Raw genomic sequence first — 23,615 nt, 5'->3', positions numbered from 1 at the left:
AGAGGAGAGAAGCTGAGCTCTGTGATATATAGGATTATATGATAGAGGAGAGAAGCTGAGTTCTGTAATATATAGGGTTATAGGATAGAGGAGAGAAGCTGAGCTCTGATATATAGGGTTATAGGATAGAGGGAGAGAAGCTGAGCTCTGTAATATATAGGATTATAGGATAGATGAGAGAAGCTGAGCTCTGTAATATATAGGGTTATATGGAGGAGAGAAGCTGAGCTGTGTAATATATAGGGTTATAGGATAGATGAGAGAAGCTGAGCTCTGTGATATATAGGGTTATATGGAGGAGAGAAGCTGAGCTGTGTGATATATAGGGTTATAGGATAGAGGAGAGAAGCTGAGCCCTGTGATATATTGGGTTATATGACAGAGGAGAGAAGCTGAGCTGTGTGATATATAGGGTTATAGGATAGAGGAGAGAAGCTGAGCTCTGTGATATATAGGGTTATAGGATAGAGGAGAGAAGCTGAGCTGTGTGATATATAGGGTTATAGGATAGAGGAGAGAAGCTGAGCTGTGTGATATATAGGGTTATAGGATAGAGGAGAGAAGCTGAGCTGTGTGATATATAGGACCATATACCATGGTCAATCAAAACTTGCAATGGGTTAAACAGCAGGAACTGGAGTCACACTGGATCCTGGCTTGTAATATACAGGTGACACCTGCTAACTCCTATGCCTATATCGTCCATGTACAGCGCTTTGCACCAAGGGGTCAATGTACAATATATAAAAGCAAACGCTCATCCTAAAGTGACTAACCTGTCAGATCCATTCCAGCAGCACTCAAACTTGTCAAAGATGCAGTCATTCTCATAGAGAGAACAAAGCTTACTCCGAAGATATTCATGAACCTGAGTAAGAGGGAAAAAAGTTATATAGACTGTGCATAGAAACATAAAGCAAGGCCGGCCCTCCTCTGAGCCCGCACACACCTGATATGTCTCTACAGGTCGGCTCTCCATGTTCAGGTCCCACACTTTGACAGACAAGTAATCTCTTGTCATCATGTAGCGACCGCTGTGACTGAACTTGACATCAGATATTGAAGAGATGATTTCGGAGAAAAATGATCTGCTGCTCGGGTCTTCTGGCTCCTCAAAAACTGAAATAAAAATAAATGTAATTGGTTTTTTTCCTGCAACGTGTAGATAGTATCCCATCCACTTTGCAGATACTGTAAAACGCTATGACATTTCTGGGCCACACACAGACATTAGCTTGCAAATGCAAGGACGCCGAAGCTAGTAAATGTGGTTGTGCATAAGACCAGAAGGGCTGGATTTCTACCAAACATCACGCCGTAGTAACTTGTGGGTGACCACTTTGGCCGACCTGCTTTGCATTGTAACCCTGAGACCTTGTGATGTCACATGACTATAAGTTGACCTATAACCCTGGCCCCATAGTGGACTTACATTTCGAATGTCTATCGCAGAGCGCGGAATCCCGCATGTCACAAAGTCTAATCGTTCCTTTGCTACTGCTGTAGACGAACACGTTACATTGGTGAGGGTGGAATTCAGCAGCTGTGATGACTTCTGTCAATTCCTCCATGTTAGCAGGCTTAATATCTACAATATCTGCAAATGTGGTTAAGGTCTTTTCCCACCTAGAAACAAAAAAGGAAGGAACCCCTGACGGTCTTCTATAAATCCACCTGAGAAAAAGGTGTCATGAAAGCGGATGACACCTCAAGACAGGAATAACCCAAGCTTCAGCATGAGCGCGGTGTAACATGCAGGTAAAGGTATTATATGGTGGTTTGCACTTCCTTGACACATACATTCAGCACATTATCCGTACCTGACACCACTGAAGAGATCGTCTAGCGTGGTGTGCCTGAGGTCATAAGTTATGAGGAATCCATTATGACTTGTAATTGGGCCCATTAACTTAAAGGGGGGTTCCAACCCCCCCCGATCTTTTGTCGTTTATTATTTACACTGATGACCTAAAAACAGGAAAGGCCATCAGTACCCAATCGGTTAAAGTTATAGGTGCAGAGCTGCAGTACCCCAGCATCACCACTATTGCTTGGATAGTCTCCCGACCCCATCCTGTGCACTAGATGGCAGTATCGGATCAGTACAGGGTTCGGGTGTTTGACCAAAGAGCAATCCTAAAGTGACCTGAAGTCATTATGGATATTTCACTTCTATGGGAACCCCATCAGGACTTGCAATTTTTGCAAAACTTAAACCAATCAGCTATCCCAGGGGTCCTTCGGCTCTCCAGCTGCTGTGAAACTACAACTCCCAGCATGCTCCATTCACTTCCATGGGAGTTCCAAGAACAGCAGAGCCAGTATGCATACTGGGAGTTGTAGTTTTGCAACAGCTGGAGAGCCGTACGTTCCCTACCCCTGAGCTATCCGCATGTTAGGAGGGATCTAGCTGTGAGACCCCTGCCCATCCAAAGGATTCCCATTTCAATAGAGAGGCGGTCAAGCATGCACGCTGTATACTGAGAGCCGCACTATGTGGTCTTTGGCAGTCCCATAATCTGAATGGTAGTGTGAATACTTGTCAACTGCTTTTGTCATGATCAGTAGGGGTCCCAGTAGCTGGACCCCCACCCATCTACCCCGCAGCCTGCCTACTATTCCAGCTTACTCAGGAAAGAAAACAGCAAGGATCTTATCTACAAATACAGATGGGGGGAGAGACAAAACACAAGACACACGCATGGCATCAGAAAAGGATACTAAAACTTCTATCTGTAATTTCTAAATGCCATAAATTAATTCTCAGGTCATCTGCAGAGAGGTATGTTTCATGATCGCTATTAACTGAAATAGAGTTTATGTGATATGTATGTGCGTTTGCAAATATCCTCCGTGGACTCGCTTCAACCATTAGGTCCATGGGCTTCAAAATTGGCACCTGGGAGAAGAAAGGAGAAAAGGGAATGAAAAGAATCTACTGTAGGAAGTCAGAAAATACAACAAGTCCATGAGCGGCTTCTAAAAGGTCTCGAGTAAAGTGGGCACTCCTAAACTGTGAGGGCTCCTTTGGGAAGATTTCTTTTACACTTTGTATGATATTGAATAAAGGCATTAGATGGAGTCCCGCACCAAACAGGGGGCACGAGAGGCCAGTCCTGTGAATGGAGCGGTGGTCAAGCATGAAAGCGGATTCTTCGCTCAGTCTATAGGACTGACAGAGGTCACCAGGACAGCTGCAACCCTACATAAGCACTGCTCCATTCATAGAAGCCTCGTGATCAGTGGGGGTCCTAGTGATGGATCATTTATCAGCTATACAGTGGACAACCCCCATAGTATTGTCTGCATAATGTCTTATAGCCACTGTCTGCTTGGGGACAATTCAGTAAAACTTATCAGCCATCTATAGCCTAGGTGCTACCTCCTGCTGAGCCCCCACTGATCACTGTTATTAGCTTCAGGAAGGAGTCACTTTTTGTCCTACCTCCCTTATTTCTTACTGCGGCACCCCAGCTGCAGGTCCATCATGGTGTCACTGTGTAAACTTCCACGGCTCACAAAACGCCGCTTGTCTCGTGCTTGACCCACGTTCTCTGGCAGCATAACGTCACACCGGGGTGGAAGAGGAAACGGCCGAGGAATCAGAACTAATGTGACCAGCGTCAGAATAAACACAATCACTTACCCGTAAAGAAGTGATTCTAAAGGGATCGCGTAGCCGGCCATCTTCATCCTTCAGGTTGTAGCCTTCGGCTCTTTTATCGCGCTCGCTAATTTTCCACAATTTTATAGTCTTGTCTGGAAAGAAATCATGGTCTGTATTTAGAGCTCATGAAACAGAACACGACCTATGCTACAGACAAGACACGATCTATGACATAGACAAGAACTGTATATAATGCCAAGAAAAAACATTATATATCTGTACACAAGTAGTAATAAGATTGATGGACGCGACTGTCCCCCATAATGACGATACAACATATCGGTGACCTGTGACTTGTTCTTGTGTGTTCTCTGCTATTCTAAGAACTCTGGTAATAGGAGTTGTCATGGTCCTTTATGGAAACTAACATAGCCAAAAACTAAGAAATCTTCTTGACAAGAGGCAGAGTCAGCGTTAGCAGGATTGCACAGTTTACTAGGAAGGCTCGGAGCACTTGCCAAACTTGGGACTGCAGTCAGGGCACTTGCAAACCAATCTGCATGTGCACAATTCTCTCTGAAATGTGAATTACAGCGCCCATGTTGCTTCTTTAGTTGTCTTAAAGGACCTGAGAGATATGAACACTGACACTTTGTTCCTTGACAAGTCATCTGGGATAAGTGTACAGCAGTAACACCTGATAGAGTAGCTTACCATTGGTAGAAAGAAGAAAATGGGCGGCATTCTGCTGCGGCAACCACCTAATTTTGTTAATTTTCTCTTCAATTTCTAGACTTTTTAAGTAGTCAAATTCAGGTTCATGGCTCTGAAAGGTGCTGTAAACATTGTATTCACCCCTAGAATGAGGACGGCTTTTACTCTGTGGAGTAAAACAGAAAGTAACATATGAGATGTAAAGGACACGGATATAATACATACTGCTGTACAGGGGAAACGACCGAAGTATATATCCTACTGAACGCTTTTGTACCATCTAAAAAGCGCTCAATCACTAAAGGGTTAAGGCTATGTCCAACTTAGCAGCCAAATTAGTTTTATTGCTCCAAGACATAAAATGAAAGATGCAGCAACTTTACCACCCCCCCCACTCCAAGTCTATTTCTTTGTATAGCTCCCATGCGGACATGTCTGTCTCCATAGTAAGTAAATGGTACAGTTGCAGAATCTCCAATGTAAAGCATTGCTATAAGTCTGTATGCAGGATGTAAGAACACAGCTATATTATTACTTGCACATTGGGGTGGAATATTCTGCCCCAAAACCATGGCCGGAAAGTGGGGAGGAAGGGAACATAAATTTTAGGTTGTTTTCTGTCTCAAACTGCTGTCCACTCTGCAGCCTTGGCTTTTACTTAGAGTGATCTTATCATTCAGACATTTTTTCTAGGTACCACGTTGGAATAGCCTTAAGAAAGGCTATTCGTCTTCTACTTTTCATCGTCTTCTCCGCGCTGCTGTTCGCCTACAATCCCAGTTCTTGTCGGTATGCAAATTAGCTCTCTCGCAGCACTGGGGGAGGGCCCCAGCACACAAACAGCACTGGGGGCAGCCCCAATGCTGCGAGAGAACTCTCTCCAGCGCCGCCTCCATCTTCGTCAGGAGTGTCATCTTCAGCCTCTTCTTCCGGCAGTGGCTTCTAACTCCTCGGGCCTTGGACAGAGCAGGCTGGACTGGACTGTGCATGCCCACAGGCCCCGAGAAAATGGCTGCTTACAATACTATGCAAGTGGCCGTTATCTCGTGGCCTATGGGCATGCGCAGTCTGCTCTGCCCAAGGCCAGAGGCCTTAGAAGTTACAAGCCACCACCGAAAGAAGAGGCTGAAGATGACGCTGCTGAAGAAGAGGAGGCGGTGCTGTCTGAGCTCTGTGGCCCTCTCCCAGTGCTGCGAGAGAGCTAATTTACATGCCGACAAGAACTGGGATTGTAGGCGAATGGCGGCGCAGAGAAGACGACGAAAGGTAGGAGACGAATAGCCTTTCTTAAGGCTATTCCGACGTGGTACTTAGAAAAAAAATGTCGCCTGAATGAGAGGATCCCTTTAAGGATTAGCCGGACATGAATGGGACTTATTCAGCAGAGTGGCTCTGGCTGCAGGTAAACCATTCATGGCATCATCGAGAAGAACACTTTTTTTTTTTTAGCATCGAGCTTTGATTTCTGCCTCCACCTGAATCTGTGTGAACGTACCCCAAAGCTACATGCGCACAACTATCTGCTCTGTCAGAGTACTATCTATGCTAGCACAAGGGCCAATGTAGTTCTTATAGCCGCATACACACGACTATATTATCATGGGCCAGTGTGTGTGTGTAGGCTGTGAGCCCAGAGGTTCAGGACAGGTCCATCTGCGTGTAGGGAGACTAAAGCTGTCCATGTGCCCTGGTGGGTCAAGGTGAAGAGACTTGTCACATTACACAGACAGAAATCAAAGACAAACCTCTTGTTCCCTTTGAAATATGACGACTCTTCCTCCTTTGTCTCCTGTTGCTAACAAGTCTCCAGAAAAGTTGAATTCGACAGTGGAAATGATATCAGCTGTGAGAGGAAGAAAACGAGGAGAGATCAGAACATTACATGAGGATGGCGATTATTGGTACGATCAATATAGAGATATGCTCATATCTGCTTCAAGGCTTGGGCAGTTCTGATTGCAACAGAATGAGTCGCAATGTAAGGAAAAAGCCATAGAACAGTGATGGGAGGGAGGCTGGGGGACAGCACTGGCCATTGAGAAAGTCCTACAGACAGAAACAGGTCAGACTGCTGGATTCCAAGAGATGGACCGCCATAGGAATACCACCCAAATAAAATAAGAAAATACAAGACCCCCCACACCTTTACATCAGGGCAGGGCGTGTTCACATCTGTTTAGTTTAAGCTGTTCTTCTGGTCTATCATAGGAAAGTTCTGTCTAATGGCGGATAACAACAGATCCCAATGAACCCCACTGACTATAATAGGGTCTGTGGGACATCTACTTTTTTGTTCGCGATATCGCTGACAACTTTAGCCAGACTCCAGACTATGGCACTAACTTCCATAACCAACCATTGCAAAAGTCCATCCAACACCAAGACCGTGACCCTCTGTAGCCAAAGCTAAGGTCTTAGGTCAGGCGACTCATAACCAGTGAATCATGGCAGCCTGCTGTCTAGGCTACTCAAGGAACTGGAGCAGCAGAAACCAGATGTGTGCCGCCCCTATTATCTGAATAGGAGTGATGCTGCACACGTGCCCATAGACTCTAGTACTTTCCGGCACCTGGAAGCTTGAGCAGACAACCTGTGGAGGTTTGGGATGTCCTGTGAATAGGTCATCAGGATGAAAATCTGATTTGGGGCCAGGAAACCCTTGTAATTGATTGAAAGCTGTTCTGTGCCACTGGCATGGAATTGGTTAACAGATGCTGCGATCACCCCCTTGCTATTGCTTAAAAAAAAATAAAAAAATATTTTATATATATATATATATATATATATATATATATATATATATATATTATAATAAAAAATACTATACTATAATATATCTATCTATCTATCTATCTATCTAGGCATCCCCATTTTCAACAATGGTAAAAAAAAATTGAAAAAAATGAAATAATTGTAGAAATAAAAAATTGTTCTGTGAAGCATGAGGCTGCCATACACCGCTGTGTATTCCGCAGTCACTGGTGTCAGATATACACCGACTGAAATTATTTTTTTTTACATTGTACAAAGTTTCAGTCTTTTGTATCAAAACACAATAAAAATATTATAAATCTGTCATCGCTGTGATCGCATGGATCCAAAAAACATAAAGAAAACCTTGCATTTATACGGGGAGGGCAGATCTAGTCCTGGTTTCCCTAATTAAATTGCGACCTCTCAGCATTATTAATCCTATATAGAATTCCCATTACGGTACGTACTCCTCCGTGGCTAAAAATACTGCTGCCGAACAATGAGAGGACTATTTATACTCTTCCAGAAGTGTAGTGCGACCTCTGCGACCAGCTACAAGATACTCGGGTATTGTACATTATATTGTTACATGGACAGATACAGGGACACACACCCCGTATTGTGCCTGAAAATAACACACCCCATAAGTGCTGAGCAGTATGAATAGAGAGGCGGATGTCCTTATATATAAGGGCTGGGGGGGGGGTTATAAATTACAGCTCCAAATGGCGATCTGTGTATACGGCCCCTCCCCACGTGACTTGTAATGGACTGCAGGGGTGATCTGTGTATACGGCACATCCCCACGTGACTTGTAATGGACTGCAGGGGTGATCTGTGTATACGGCACATCCCCACGTGACTTGTAATGGACTGCAGGGGTGATCTGTGTATACGGCCCCTCCCCACGTGACTTGTAATGGACTGCAGGGGTGATCTGTGTATACGGCCCCTCCCCCACAAGACGTAACGGACTGTAGGGGTGATCTGTGTATACGGCCCCTCCCCCACAAGACGTAACGGACTGTAGGGGCGATCTGTGTATATGGCCCCTCCCCCACAAGACGTAACGGACTGTAGGGGTGATCTGTGTATACGGCCCCTCCCCACGTGACTTGTAATGGACTGCAGGGGTGATCTGTGTATACGGCCCCTCCCCCACAAGACGTAACGGACTGTAGGGGCGATCTGTGTATACGGCCCCTCCCCCACAAGACGTAACGGACTGTAGGGGCGATCTGTGTATATGGCCCCTCCCCCACAAGACGTAACGGACTGTAGGGGTGATCTGTGTATACGGCACATCCCCACGTGACTTGTAATGGACTGCAGGGGTGATCTGTGTATACAGCCCCTCCCCACAAGACGTAATGGACTGCAGGGGTGATCTGTGTATATGGCGCCTCCTGGCTGCAGCCATGTAAACACATCCCCGAGGTCAGTACTGGAAGTGGTTGCGGCTGTAATGGCCGTCATGCACCTGGACAGACCCCTTTAATGCCAATGTGTTATGCTGTGGGTTTTCCATGACGCGTTCTCCCCATTATTTTGCCTGTACTCTATTTATCTGTAAATAACACCCACATCATTGCTATATCTATATGATGACATAACGTACATGAATGCTATAACCAGGATGGGAAATATTGTGATGTGAATCTTGACGTTCCTCCAAAGCCAATAAAACAAACAGACTTGGGCATGTCTTGTGCTGCCGAGATAAACAAAAATAAAACATGGAGGAGACAATGCACATTGTAGTTTTGCAGATACCGGCCATGCAGGTTTAACACCACGCACAAAATGATCACCTCCGTTTATGACCTCACTGGCTCCACGCCCTGCTATCTATATATCAGATGGGAAGAAGAAAGTGCGAGGACCTCAGGATGACTTCTCACCGCCCAATGCCACAAACTAAGGGAATGCGCAGAAAGGAAATACACGAGCTCCCTGAATATTTCATAGTCCAGATGTCCCCGGCTGCAAAACTGGATAAATATACAAAGAGGACGACGCTTACTCTGCTATGGCTCCAGCTGGGACACAAACCAAAGCTACGCAGTAGATGTGCAATCTGTTATAGGAATAGAACGCCGGACAGGTTACCGGGAGGTGCGCGCCAAACAGGAACCCTCTCCGAATAGCGATATTAATAGAATTACATGGCTTTACCATCCACAATAAACGTTGCAAAAAAAATTAAAATGACACAGAATGTGTCACAAACATCTGATAGACCCCACATCGCAAGGATTGTTCCTCGTAGCCATTGTGAATGGAATAAAGTCCAATTTGTGACCACTAGAGATGAGCGAGTACTGTTGGGATCAGCCGATCCGAACAGCACGCTCCATAGAAATGAATGGATGCACCTGGTACTTACACTTTGACGGCGGCTGGCCGCTTAACCCCCCACGTGCCGGCTACGTCCATTCATTTCTATGCGAGCGTGCTGTTCGGATCGGCTGATCCGAACAGTACTCGCTCATCTCTAGTGACCACCCTTTCATTTGCAGTGAGTCAGGGGTTAGGGGGCTCCCTCCTTGGGATTTTAGTGGTCGAGCTTGCGCCCAGACATTTGTATATATACCATAAATGCACAAGATGGGAATACGCTTTATGCTTACAAGACCTCCACATGCAGAAGGGTTAACTGTGAAGGAACCTGTGCGAGTGATATGCATAAAAACCAATGGGCAACAAATCTCCCCAAGCGCGAATTCACCCTTAAATGAGATGTGCCATAATAAGTATCTATCCCCTATACAAGGGACAGAAGATGTATAACTAATGGGTGGGGAGACACGGAGAACCCCGCTGCACATTCAGCCTGACCACAGCAAGGTTGGACGTAGGTTTATCAATTGGTCTAAGATAGTCACTTCCATGAGAGGGCTAGTGATATCCAATGTAAAGCGCTATGTTACCTCCGAGGCTCCCATCCAATTCAGAGGGAGCGTGGACTCCTCTGTCCACCACACAAGACGCCTATATTCCTGAGCGAGGAGAAAACCCTTCCTGTTATACGCAGTCATGGAGCCCATGTACAGCATTACAGTATATTACAGAGAATAAAACACTGATTCATTTCTCTCTCTGCTTGTTCTGGGCTTAGGAGTCCAATGGGTGGCGCTATCTCACTTTACATGTGTAGGACTGCCCACTGGACTCCTAAGGAGCTATAAATCAATCAATTACAATTAATGCAGAGTCCCTCCCAACAAATGATATAACTAAGTGACACCTGTTCTGCTAGTAACCCTGCTCTGTACTGATAGGGAGTGGGGGAGGGACCCCAAAACAGCGCCCTTCATTCCTAGTTTAGCTTTAGTGTCTTACTTTTTGTGACCCTCATAGTGTGCTGGTCAGTACCAGGAGATCACAGACCTTCACTATGGACTCCATACGACCATGTATTAAAGGGGCAGTCACAGCATACCTCCAGATTATATGAAAAATGACGTGTACTAAGACAACGTTTAAGGGTTGCATTACAACAAAGTCAAGTCAAATATGAAATATCATCATTAGAGTCTTGGCTGTGGCGTAATAGACACATATTACATGCAAAGTGTGGGACACAGGTAAAGCATGACCTACTATTCACACTGCGTACACCTCATGCAGGTTTATTAGAGGGTCTCTCCTAATACAAGTATGTCACTACATCCACTTTCCTAATATCAGTCTTGGCTGTCTGTAGGAAGACCCATCAGTACCATTTTATTTATGCACCTTATGCTACAAACAGTCAGTAAAATAAATGTTCCCCTCCCCCCCTGTGCATACTGGCTGTGGTAAAGCAGTTAGAGGACTCCCTACTATAATAATACATGACCATTCGGAAAGACCTCTAGGTGACAATACAATGTCACTTGTCAGGTCCTTCCGTGGCAGACACGAATCAGGTAATGGCACAAGTAAGCCAGATTGGCAAGGAGCGGTGGCAGTCACCATGTAGAGTATCCACCATCTAGAGCTCCTCACCTCAGGGCTCAGCGTGGCAAAACGCAGACGCCGGCATGTCCGTCCTGATATAGTCTCCGGCTCCACCCCTTCTGTCGGGATGACAAGGAGAGGAGCCAATGGGAATCGGGGGGTGACTGGCACGCCCTCCATTGACTCTCCAATCCAGATGATCAGGAGATCCCCCCCCCCCCTTCCTATTGGAGCATTTTATTTTTTGGGGAAGAGATCATCCAATAGGGAGGGGGGTGGGATCTCCTAATCATCTGGATTGGAAAACCAATGGAGGGCGTGCCAGCCACACCCCGATTCCCATTGGCTCCTCTCCTTGTCATCCCGACAGAAGGGGTGGAGCCGGAGACTATATCAGGTCGGACAGGCCGGCGGCCGCATTTAGCCACGCTGAGCCTTGAGGTGAGGAGCTCTATACAGCAGAGACACTAGACTGGGGGTAGGCAAATGCTTTTGTTTGGCGTGCCAATTTAGGAAATCAAAAATGAGGTCCTCGGAGTGACGGTCAATAACTGTAAGGCTGCCGAGCTCCATACTAAAGTCATATAGCACAAACCCTAATATAGTGGTACTGTCATACTGCGCTCCCAGTCATGTGTTTATCGCTATCTGTCTGGATACACACGTTCTTTTCCATTAGAAGTGATGTAAATATGTGTGTAACCCACAATTAGTGATAATGTATGTGAGGGCGGGTTCACACCTGTGCCCTGTCTCCGCTTTGTGGGTTTCCGTCTTCTGCTGATGGGAGACGGAAACCCGGCAGTCAGTAACCCGCCCATGAGAGTTTTGTGGTCTCTGCGGTGAAGCCATTTTTATTTTTAACCGGGCACAAGTCCTGCATATCCGACTTTGTGTCCAGTTAAAAAAAAGATTTTGCTGTGGAGACCAGAAGACTATCACGGGTGGACACTTTGCAAACTGACTGCCGTTTTCCGTCTCCTGTCCAGTTTCTTGGGCAGGAAACTGAAACCTGCAAAACGGAGACTGGGCGCAAGTGTGAACCTACACTGACTGGCAAAGTGAGGCAACACCTGTAGGGGGCGACACACTATGTACCTGGATGCTGCATCTAGTCCCCGGCCGCCAGTACTTTCACTTTTCTTTAAGTGAAACGCAGATGAATTTCAGCCATATTGAATTCCTTGCGGTGCGGTAACAGGAACTAATAGGTGTCACACTTACACCAAAGTGACAGCACTGTTTCCTGAGGACTAGATTTGGACATAGCCGCATCTAGGTACACAGTGTCATCACCTGAAATGAAGGCACAAGACAAAATTTCTGGAAAAACAAATGCACTGCTGTAGGTTAATAGTTCTTTATTAGGTTAATTGGTAACGTGTTTCGACACCTAATCTGGTGTCTTCATCAGGCCAACCTGGTGGTGATAGTAGAATAAAAACAAAATGAAAATGAAACTCCCTAAGGGTGCATTCACACTACTGATACGCTGCCTGATTCTGAACGTTAAAACACGGTCAGAATCAGCGCGTATAAAGCAGTTCCCATTCATTTCTATGGGAGCCGGCATACGAGCGCTCCCCATTGAAATGAATGGGCTGCTTTTTTCTCTACGAGCGCTCCCATTGAAGTGAATGAGAAGTGCTCGCGTGTACGGCTCGGAATGAGCTGAGCGCTCGTATCCCATTGAAATGAATGGGAACTGCTTTATACGCCGCTGATTCTGAATGTGTTTTAACGTTCAGAATCAGGCAGCGTATCAGTAGTGTGAATGCACCCTAAGGCTACACATTAGAGGCCCCACATTGCAAAAATACAACTTATGTTGAAGATTTTGCTGTGTTTTTCTAAACCAGTGTGAGGAGTGATCTGAGCAGAAGGGAGACTTCTAAGAAAGTGCCTAGATATTTCCCATTCCTTTTGTAGCCATTCTTCGCTTAGGCTTAAAAAACTGCAGCAAAATCTACAACAAAAATTATGTTTCACGACCATGGGGCCTCAGCCTTAGCGGAGCAGCACTCAAACAGCGACATACTGTCCTGTACTGTAATTGGCACGGGGCTGAGTATCGCTGGTAGGCCAGGACTTAACACCATAGATGACTATTCTGCTAGGAGAGCCGCTCTCAGCATGGAGTGCAAGCCGGTAAATCTGGCTAACATACGGACACGGTCGTGTGCTGCCCCCCTTAGGCCTCCCGCATACAAGCGGCATGGATGTGGCTTTCACTGACCTATACATTAAAAATGAACTGACAGGGCTGCAAATGCAGACACATATAGGACAGGTAGAGGGCACATAGGATCTGATCCATAATTTGCAGCTCTTCAATTTTGGCCCAGACACAGCCATAAAAACTGCCGTGTGTACGGGACCATTGAAATCTAATAGTCCACAATATTATCCACAATTGTGGCTAAACGGTCTGGTCATGTGTATTACAGCTTAGTAACTCCATGTGCCTCACATTAGGCTGGTCTTACACGACCGTAGTTTTGCACCGCAAATGGTCCGCAATTGCAGGTTCAAAATTGCGGACCATTTGCGGTCCCATAGTTTTCTATGAGGCCTCTTACACGACCGTAGATTTTGTCATTGGTGTAGCGTGCCGCAACCGTGGTCTGGACAGTATATACCGGATGTGCGTAATGAACGCGCTTTTACGGCACGGAAGATCCAATAGAAGTCTACGGGCGCGTGCATTTTTGCGGATATACACTGAACATACATCAGTGTATATCCGCAATTGTGGATGTCAACGTGTGTTTTGTGGTGTGTTTTGTTTTTTTGCGGATCTGCATAATACTGATACACACGTAATGTTGCAGATGCACTTTGCGGAATTAATTTTCAAAGTGAAATTTGTGTTGCGGATCCGCAAATTGCGGACTGCAAAAACCACTACGGTCGTGTAAGACCAGCCTAATAGCAGTTAAAGGGGCTCTATGAGCAAAATCATGCTGATAGAGCCCCACATATGCATGAATAGCCTCTAAAAAGGCTATTCAGGCACCGTAAACATTATATCAAACTACCCCCCCCCCCGTTTTAAAATAATACCCTAAAAAAGAATGTGATCTACTTACGGATTGTGCACTGTGGGCGGGCATTCAGGGAGCGCTGTCGTCTTCATCCACGCCTCTTCTTCCTCCGATGTCCTCCGGTCCCGTCCTCCTCCAGCGCTCGCGAACTGACACTGATAAAAAAAAAAAAAGGCCTGGGCACCTGCACAGTAGCCGTAGTAGAAGCCGCATATGCTACTGCGCACGCGCCCAGGCCATTTTTTTTATATCAGTGAGCGCCGGAGGAGGACGGGACCCGAGGACTTCGCAGGAAGAAGAGGCGTGGATGAAGAAGACAGCGCTCCCTGAATGCCCGCCCACAGTGCACGATCCGTAAGTAGATAACATTCTTTTTTAGGGTTTTATTTTACAACGGGGGGGGGGGGGGGGGGGTGTTTAATATAACATTTACGGTGCCTGAATAGCCTTCACCGCAATGATTCACGCATATGTGGGGCTCTATCAGCATGATTTTGCTGATAGAGCCCCTTTAAAGAAGACCTTTCATGGTTTGGGGCACAGGCAGTTCTATATACTGCTGGAAAGCCGACAGTGCGCTGAATTCAGCACACTGTCGGCTTTCCCAATCTGTGCCCCGGGTAAAGAGTTATCGGTCCTGGTACCGTAGCTCTTTACAGTCAGAAGGGCATTTCTGACAGTCAGGTACGTCCTTCTCCACAGCAGCGCCTATCGCACTATACAGTGTGAGCGGGGAGGAACGCCCCCTCCCTCTGCTCACAGTGCTCGTCCATAGACATAAACCCCTGGGTACTTCACATTAGAGTTAATCATATGTGAGAGACATGCAGGTAATAATTATCTTCATTATTAGTACCCCCCCCCCCCCCCCTATATCTCACATATTAGTAACCCTTATGTGGAGCCCACAGGGGTTAACATGATGGGCATGATGGGGTTAATTGCTATTAATGTGAGTAATCATGTACTATTAGCGGTATTTGATATATAGGGAGTACTCTAACTGCTTTACCACCTCCAGTATGCACAGGTTCAGACCCCTGTAGTATGGTGGGGGGAGGGGGACATTATTCTACTGACCCCTTGTAGTATAGTGTGCATACATACAATGGTACTGGGGGGGGGGGGGGGTGTCTCCCTACAGATAACCAATACATCTTAACATAAGACTGATATTAGAACAGTGGCTCTCTTGGTATTTGGTGTTACACCCCCTATATCTGATATATCGTAGATCATAAGAGTCCACTAGATGCAGCTCCCACCTCTATGAAAACACTACAGAAGTGCGGCCTCGTCACCGCTTACCAAGAAGGCCGCACATTGCACAGCGCTGGGGTTGGTCCCATTCACTTCAATGAATTCAAACTGCAGACAAGCTGTGAAGAACAAGCAGAGCCCCTGTGACTTCCATCAGCTGATCTGTGGGGGGTCTCAGGTGTCCCCTGCTAATGTGATATTCAGGACAATAGGTCACCAATATTTTAGGCCACTAAACCCCTGAGAACAAAAGGTTCAGATGTAACGTTTGATCCTTTTCCTCGGCCATCTGCTGGAGGAACAGTCCAAAGACCCTTCCCCTGGATACTTAAGATACTTAACCAGTCCCACCAAAATCATCAGATTTGATCCCTTATGTGTATAGGGCCTTATACATTGTATTAAACATGCCAATATGTAGTCTTTTCAAGAAACGTTTGTTACATGAGCTCAGATACCTGGTAGTTCAGTGTAGTTTGGGCCCTGATGATGTCACCTCTAAATTGATACGTCATTAATGACATCACTGAACAGTAGGCCGGCCATACTATACCACAAATTACATGCATACGGTGGAAGTTGAGGATGGAGTGGACGGGGTATACGCTTGTGGAGTGGCTGAATGGGCGGATGTACCTGACACCACAGACGTAAAACTCCTACAAATCCAACTTACTTTGGCGATGTCAGGGGGAAAATAACGGGTACCCAATAGACCTCATTAGTACCAACATACTATAGTAGTAATGGGGTCCCTCGGGAATCTGTCGCCTGTCATCATAGCCGTTCTTCTAGTTCTACGACGCACCAGAACAATGGTTTCAGATGACACAGGTGAACACACCCTAAGGGGACTGTAAGTGCTGCAATGTGGAGGACAGGGTTTACCCAGCAATCTCAATTTTGGAACAAAGGTGATGGATAACTATTGTTATAACTGGGTGCACTGCTGTATTATGAGACCCCGTCACATTGCCTTTCAGAAATCACCGCACAAAAGCCTTGAAGCCTCACCTTTTATTTTTTTAAAAATGGACCCCAGGACTAAATTCTGTATATTCAGCCCCGCACCAACATGCACAATGTTGTCCCAATCCATTTAGTTACCCCTACAAGAGTTACATGTCATACATCCAGAGGCCGGACCTCAGGCTCTTGGGCCTCGATGCAAAGTCTATAATGGGGCCCCAACCTGCCTTGTGTCACCTGGAATTGAGCTAGATTTATAGGTCAGAGGGATCGTTGGGTTTGGCATTAGATTTAGCAGAAGGGAGACATAAGATTTCATCCAGCCGTGATTAGTTCTTGTGTCCAGGACCATTCCTGCATTTATGGTCATATCCAATGGCAACCGATCAAAACAAGACACCTCTAAGGGGGTGTTCACACTACCATTGATGTCCGCTCAGCAGTGGCTATTGTCCGTACAAGATTTTAGCAATGGACACTCACTGGTCTGTTTGCAATTGCCATTCATTTCGATGGGATTTTATCTTGTCCTTTAGGGTGCATTCACACAGAGTAAAATGGAGTGTAATTTTACACGTGTAAAAAAAATTTACGCACGTATTTTGGAGCGTGTAAAAAAAAAAAACGCTCAAATACGCGCGTAAATTTTTTTTTACACGTGTAAAATTACACTCCAAAATACACTCCACCCTTAGGGTGCATTCACACTGAGTAAACGCTAGCTTATTTTGTAGAGTAAAATTACACTTGTAAATTTTGCTATCCCATTGACTTCAATGATATTTTTTTACAAGTGTAAAAATACGCCTGTAAAAAATACACCTGTAAAATTACGCCTGTAAAATGTCATTGAAGTCAATAGGATAGCAAAATTTACAAGTGTAATTTTACTCTACAAAATAAGCTAGCATTTACTCAGTGTGAATGCACCCTTAGGGTGCATTCACACTGAGTAAACTCGCATGTATTTTTGCAAAATACACGTGTAAAAATAACTCCCATTGACTTCAATGACATTTTACAGGCGTATTTTTACACGTGTAAAAAATATAATTGAAGTCAAAGGGATAGCAAAATTTACAAGTGTAATTTTACTCTACAAAATAAGCTAGCGTTTACTCAGTGTGAACTTATCCTTAGGGTGCATTCACACTCAGTAAACGCACATGTATTTTTGCAAAATACACGTGTAAAAATAAGACTTCCATTGACTTCAATGACATTTTACAGGCGTATTTTTTTTTACAAGTGGACAAAAAAAATCCAACATGCAGGACTTTTCTGTCCGTCTGAAAAAACTGTCAGTGCCCATTTTTCTTTTTTTTTTTTGACATTGAGGTCTAAGAGCAACGGACATATTATGGACAGTAACTGATGTCTGTCTGTTTTTTTGTTTTTTATTTTTAAATGGACCCCAACGGTAGTGTGAACCCTAAGAGAAGAATGCTTAAAACAGAATTTTTAAAATTTATATTTGCAAAAATGTGTAACTTTTAATGGTCAACAAATTCACATGTTTAGAGGAAAACCCCACCAGATACAAGGGGGCAATCCCATTTGCACCCCTGCGCGCTCTGTGTCATTCTGCCATTCATTTGAATGGGTTTTAAAAGCAAAACGCCGCTGTCCGTATGCAGCCTCTCAACGGGGAAACAGGTTTTTGTTTTTTTTCGCCAGACAGTCTTGTATGTCCAGCCAAAAAAACTGTTTCCCCACGGAGAGGCTGCATACGGACACCAGCGTTTTGCTTTTAAAACTCATTGGGTTTTACAACTGACCGCTGGGAACCCGTCCCCTATGCGGTTTCTCCGGGGCTTAGGACAGAGCGCACAGGGATGTAAGTGTGAAGACATGATATGATAGGCAACCTACTGTATACATGGCATTGTAGCCCACAATCTAAGCTGGAAGAGAAGATACACTACTGAATCCAATCCTCCTAGGAGACCGCTGCATGTCCTGGAGGAGGAAGGGAAAACAAAAAAACCCCAAATACTCCCCATCTCTGGTGCTTCATTGTCTGCTGCTGCTGTCCAGTCCTCTGTGAATGGCCTCAGCTGCCAAAGGAGAGGAACCAGTGACCTATGTGAGTGAGGTCACCGATTCCTTCTAGGGCACGTTGGACTGGACATTGGCAGTGGACAATGGAGTGCGGGGGACAGGTGAATGTTTTTCTTGTTTTCTCTTCCCCGGCTCCACTAGTGTTTCCAAAATATGTGGATATCTCCGTTAAAGAAAGTCAGGGGTCTGACAACTTTGCTCTCCGACTATCAGCTACGTGAAGAGCCTGGGTGTAACGTGAAGGCGTCATTCATGTAAAAGCACTTTGTTTCCGGGAGGACAGAGAAAGCGTGCGCACAGTGAGGTGGTATACTCCAGTGTTAGTATTTTATGACAGCGCTGACAGGCCCTCATTACGAGGACTCTGTCCCAATGACACACCCGTCTGTAAGATGCTACAAGTAAAACATGTCAGTATCTGCAGAGTCTCCCATCTCCTGTACTCAGTGCACACAATACTATATATTGGATAGAATACAATACAAATCAGGACACTCAGCCGCACATGACAATGACAGAAGAGTGACATTAGGTGCACAGCTATCCCCTTCTGATATTCAACGGCCATGCACACTTGGTCAAACTTGGTCTATAGATGAGCGAGTACTATTCGAAACGGCCGTTGCGAATAGCATGCACCCATAGGAATGAATGGAAGCGGCCGGCACGCAGACTTTGCCGGCAGCCGGCCGCTTAACCCCCTGCGTCCATTCATTCCTATGGGTGCGTGCTATTCGAAAGGGGAATTTCGAATAGTACACGCTCATCTTTAGTTATGTCTTCAAGAAGAGAAGGATTTTATATACTGCAATGTAACAACCCAAACCTTCTCTTCCCCAACATCTGAAGTAGGGGAGAGTCTGGCAGACCCCCACCCACCATTAGATGGTCAGTGGGTTTGGCCAGAAGGTGTGCGACAAGCTTTAGGACAGGGATAGGGAACCTTCGGCTCTCCAGCTGCTGTGAAACTACAACTCCCATCATGCTCCATTCACTTTCATGGGAGTTCCAAGAACAGCAGAGCCAGTATGCATGCTGGGGGTTGTAGTTTTGCAACCGCTGGAGAGCCGTATGTTCCCTATCCCTGCTTTAGGAGCAAAACAGCAACTTATTGCATTATGCAACTTATTGCATTATTCCGTGGGTACAATAATACGTTGTCCCACCTAGACAAACCACATTAAATCTGGAACTTCTTCAAAGACAGGCTTACAGAGCAAACAGATGTTATACTTATGTCTGCAAGTCACCGACAGCGTCTCAGAAACGTGCAAGGTTCTGCCAAGTGCAAGCCTGCAGCATCTCTCCTCCCTAGGTAATACAGGGAGGGTCTACAGAGGGGGGTACTCCTCCTACACCATATTGGACTGAGATCATACACTGCGTTTATTTATTTATTTTATAGCCAAAGCCAAGACTAGCTTCGTAAGGAATGGGACATATAGAAGAAGCTCTTATACTTCTCCCTTCTGCTAAATCTACTCCTGGCTATGGCAAAGTCTGGAGGTGGAAAACAAAAAGAAAAAGCAGCTCCCCAAATAAAAATCTGATCAATGGGACCCTTCCCATTCCATCACTAAAGCGGGGGTTGTAGAGACTTCTGTTTGAATGGGGAGGTGACGAGCATTGTCTGGTGCCACTTATACAAAGGCTATGGGACTGGTCCATAGGCACTGAGTGGCATGGCGTGGCCTGGGAGCCGCTCCATTCAGTGCCTATCTCAGACATTAGGAGAACATATGGTAACACATTGCCTGCTGCTTTTTAGACAGTCACCTTTGAGCATGCTCCACATGTGCAGATCACCTTCTACAAAAAATGACAAGAGGAACAATTCCAAGAGCTATAACATATGTAGCCTTTATCCGCCACATAGGGAATGGCACTATGACTATACGGAGATGTTGGTCGCAGTCAGAGAGCGTCGCGTAGCCCCGGGACACCTTCACTAATAGTCACATTGTGAGGGTGCTGCAACTTCTAGTAACAAACAGATGAGCGAGTATTAATTGAAACGGCCGTTCCGAATATCACGCGCCCGTAGTAATGAATGGAAGTGGCCAGTACGCAGACTTTGCCAGCGGCCAACCGCTTAACCCCCCCGTGTGCCGGCTGCGTCCATTCATTCCTATGGGTGTGTGCTATTCGAAACAGGCATTTCGAATAGTACTCGCTCATCTCTAGTAACAAAGCAATCCAGTAGTGCTCAGTCTTTTTGTGGCTAGAAGTGACAGCTACGGCACCTGCGACTCCATGTAATTACATTAGTGAAGGAATCAAAGGCAACGTGGCAATTTTTGGTTTCACGACAGGCGTTGCAGCCAAAGTCACCATATGGTCAGTGTGTCTGATCACTGCGTCCACCAGGAGTGACTGGAGCAGTTATGTGCACGTATGGTCCTCACTTTATTTCCAAAGCACTGCAGTCTGTCTCCATCATTCCTACAGAAGTGAATAGGGCGGTCACACACTTGCATTGTTTTTGTTAATTCACAACAGCAACAAACTATAAAATGAATCCATCTGATGCCGAACAAAAGATACAGAGCGACCCCAACTCACTATAATGGGGTCCTCACTGGATAAGTATGCCCGTGCCAGCTGCATCATAGAGTGGGCGCTACAACCCTTAATAAATAGGTCTATACTCCTCTGGGGACTAGTGTACCACTATTTATCCTGTATGGGTGATGGTGGGCATCTCGCAGAGGTCACCCAGCATCACCAACCCCTAATAAATGTCTGTAATAGGGTTGGACAATTAGGCTGAGTTCATACTGAGTATTTCTGGTCAGGAATCGGTCTCTAAATCAGCCTCCAAAAAAAAGCTTCCCTGATTTTGAGGCGGAATCCCGATCAAAAAACTCTGCGTGAACTCAGCCTTACAACCTAAAAAAATACTGATTAATTGAACATTTTTATCAAAATGAATTAAAAATTTTAGGGCACGGAATTTTGGTTATTCCCAAACCAGTAATTATGATTGGACAGTGTACAATTAGTGATATATCCTTTAGCCAATGGCAGAGATGCAAAATAATCCATATAATCCCTAATGTCACTCAGAATATCCATGCGAGCTGCACCCCTCATTGAGTCCTACACGCCCTAATAACAGAGTATATACCCTTGTTTACGCGCCGACGCGCTGGTATTTCTCCTATAGGACCGATAGCAGTGGTCATCCAGCATCGGTCATGCCAGTGGTATCACCCAAGGGGTTCCATTATTCTTAATAACTGGTGTCTATAACCTTAGTGAAGTAGGCATGCACAAGTATCTCTCCTGATGGGCACACCTCTAATGTTACCTAGTGGGTACCATTACACCTAATAACTGGGCCTATGCCCATTTAGGTAACAGTCAAACCAGTGCGTCCTGGGTATGAATGACAGCTAGCCGTGGACTAATATGCAGAATTAATTGGTCTTTGGCTACAAGGATAATCTGTATTCTCCCTATATGACTGATGGGTAGCAATGAGCATTACCCAGATCACCCTCAGCCCTAATGCCTGGGTGTATACCCTTTGGGTAGCAGGGGGTATCCCTCAGATGTCATCTAACATCACCCAGTGGGTGCCACTACCTCTTACCAATGGGACTCCAGCTCTTTGGCCAGATGGTGGGCCAGTGTTTCCCCTGTCGGAGTGATGGGTAGCGCTGAGCATCCTCCAGACGTCACCCAGTGGGCGCTACTATCCCAAATCAATGGGTCTGCCCCTCTCTGGGTGCAGTATGTCCCTTGTATGACTGATGGGTAGCGGTGGGCATCCCTCACATGTCCTCAGCATCACCCAGTACATGCTCCCCCTCCCCCAATAGCCGGGTAATCCTCTCCCCATAGCGCCCCCTTAGGTCATACCCACCTTCTGCCACATCCTCGTCTATGGCACCTTTGACTTGGGAGAAACACCACTGGAAATCGTTCCCTCCGCCCACTCCTGGAAGACAAGAGACACAAGAGCCGGTGAGGAGGCCGCTAGGCCGCCCACTCCCGCACTACCAGCCCCCCTCAGGCCCTGCAGCAGGACAAGCCGCGGCCTCTCTGCTATATTTACCTGCCATGGCTTCCCTGTAGGAGCAGGCCTCCCAATCCGGGCGTCGCTGTGGTGGAGGAGGAGGACGGGGAGGGTTCGCCCTTCACACTCTCCCCCTCCTGACTACGTGTATGTGCGGTGCCGGCCTGTCTGGGGCTGCAGCTGCCGAGCCGGTGCCGGGGGGAGGAGGCGGGCAGGACTCGGCAGGGGACGCGGTGCTCAGGAGCCGCTCTCGGCTTCTCCGGGATGAGGTTTCAAAATGGCGCACATTGCTCGTCGACATGATTCGGTGACGTCATTTAACCCTCCTGCCGCCGGGCGCGGCACTTAGTCACACACAGGAGAAGCTGTAGTGCTGGGGGCGGAAGTGCGCGGCGGCGGGAGGGTTAAACCAGAGGAGCGGATACTATGGGAAATGTATGCGGAGTCTAGTGTCATCACATGGGGCTGCTGCCCGGAGGAACTACAGAGCTCAGTACCGCACACACATATATAACGGAGTGGACGATACCACACACATGGGCTGGGGGATACGTTACCCCTATCAACCAATCAAATTCCAGCTTTAATTTTTCAGCATCCTTTTGGAAAATGAAAGCAGCATCCTGATTGGTCGCCATGGTAGGCTAGTCCATTTTTGAAGATTGGTTTTGCTAGGTTACAAACCATCACCAGAGGCCTGTCTAGGACTGAGTGCACACTATGCAGAAGAGATGTCATGGCTTGTGCAGAATAAGACCATATTCACATCTGAATTGGAGTCTCTGCATGGGCTCCACTTTTTGCTTGCCAGTGCCCAATGGACCCCATATCAACAGGGCCCCGCGGGACCCTTCGGGGGGTCTCTCTGTCCCAGTCCTACGATGAGCCATAAGAACAGAGACAATGGTGCAGATGTGAATTTTAGTTGCACATTTAGACCACATTTTGTCTGCAACCTGTGGACTCAGGATATGGGTGGGCGCTCACGACACCATGACATCTCAGGGTGGACATATCCCTGGCCCATGTGGGGTAACAAACATCTCCTTGACCCAGAACAGAGCGCTTCTCTGTGCAAGTGGCTCCCCCGCAGGTGGACTCCTGCTATTACATGGACCTGAATAGCATTTATATACAGTACTACCGCTCCTCTGCAATAACCTAAAATATCTGGTGGCCATAGCTTCTGAATCAGTTGCCCTTCTTTGTGCTGGAGTCAGATCAGATCAGGCCTCATTCATAC

General features: G+C 46.3%; 1 protein-coding gene across 1 annotated transcript in view; it reads right to left on the bottom strand.

Moving 5' to 3' along the window:
- PPP2R2D (protein phosphatase 2 regulatory subunit Bdelta) overlaps window positions 1–22,722 on the bottom strand; it is a 28,438-nt gene extending 5,716 nt beyond the window's left edge. Inside the window, exons 1-9 of the mRNA XM_075257711.1 lie at window positions 22,412–22,722; window positions 22,220–22,294; window positions 6,067–6,164; window positions 4,322–4,487; window positions 3,647–3,759; window positions 2,722–2,899; window positions 1,433–1,597; window positions 950–1,119; window positions 777–868 (exon numbers count right to left, since the gene is read on the bottom strand). Of these exons, the coding sequence (XP_075113812.1) occupies window positions 777–868; window positions 950–1,119; window positions 1,433–1,597; window positions 2,722–2,899; window positions 3,647–3,759; window positions 4,322–4,487; window positions 6,067–6,164; window positions 22,220–22,294; window positions 22,412–22,418 (1,064 nt within the window). The 5' untranslated portion in view covers window positions 22,419–22,722. The remainder of the gene's footprint in view (window positions 1–776; window positions 869–949; window positions 1,120–1,432; window positions 1,598–2,721; window positions 2,900–3,646; window positions 3,760–4,321; window positions 4,488–6,066; window positions 6,165–22,219; window positions 22,295–22,411) is intronic.
- Between the last annotated feature and the right edge of the window lie 893 nt (window positions 22,723–23,615).

Source organism: Leptodactylus fuscus, chromosome 10 (genome assembly GCF_031893055.1).
Source record: "Leptodactylus fuscus isolate aLepFus1 chromosome 10, aLepFus1.hap2, whole genome shotgun sequence".
In the NCBI taxonomy this organism is placed as follows: domain Eukaryota; kingdom Metazoa; phylum Chordata; class Amphibia; order Anura; family Leptodactylidae; genus Leptodactylus; species Leptodactylus fuscus.
Note: the sequence above shows the minus strand (reverse complement) of the source record. Positions and strands in the feature narration are given on the sequence as shown.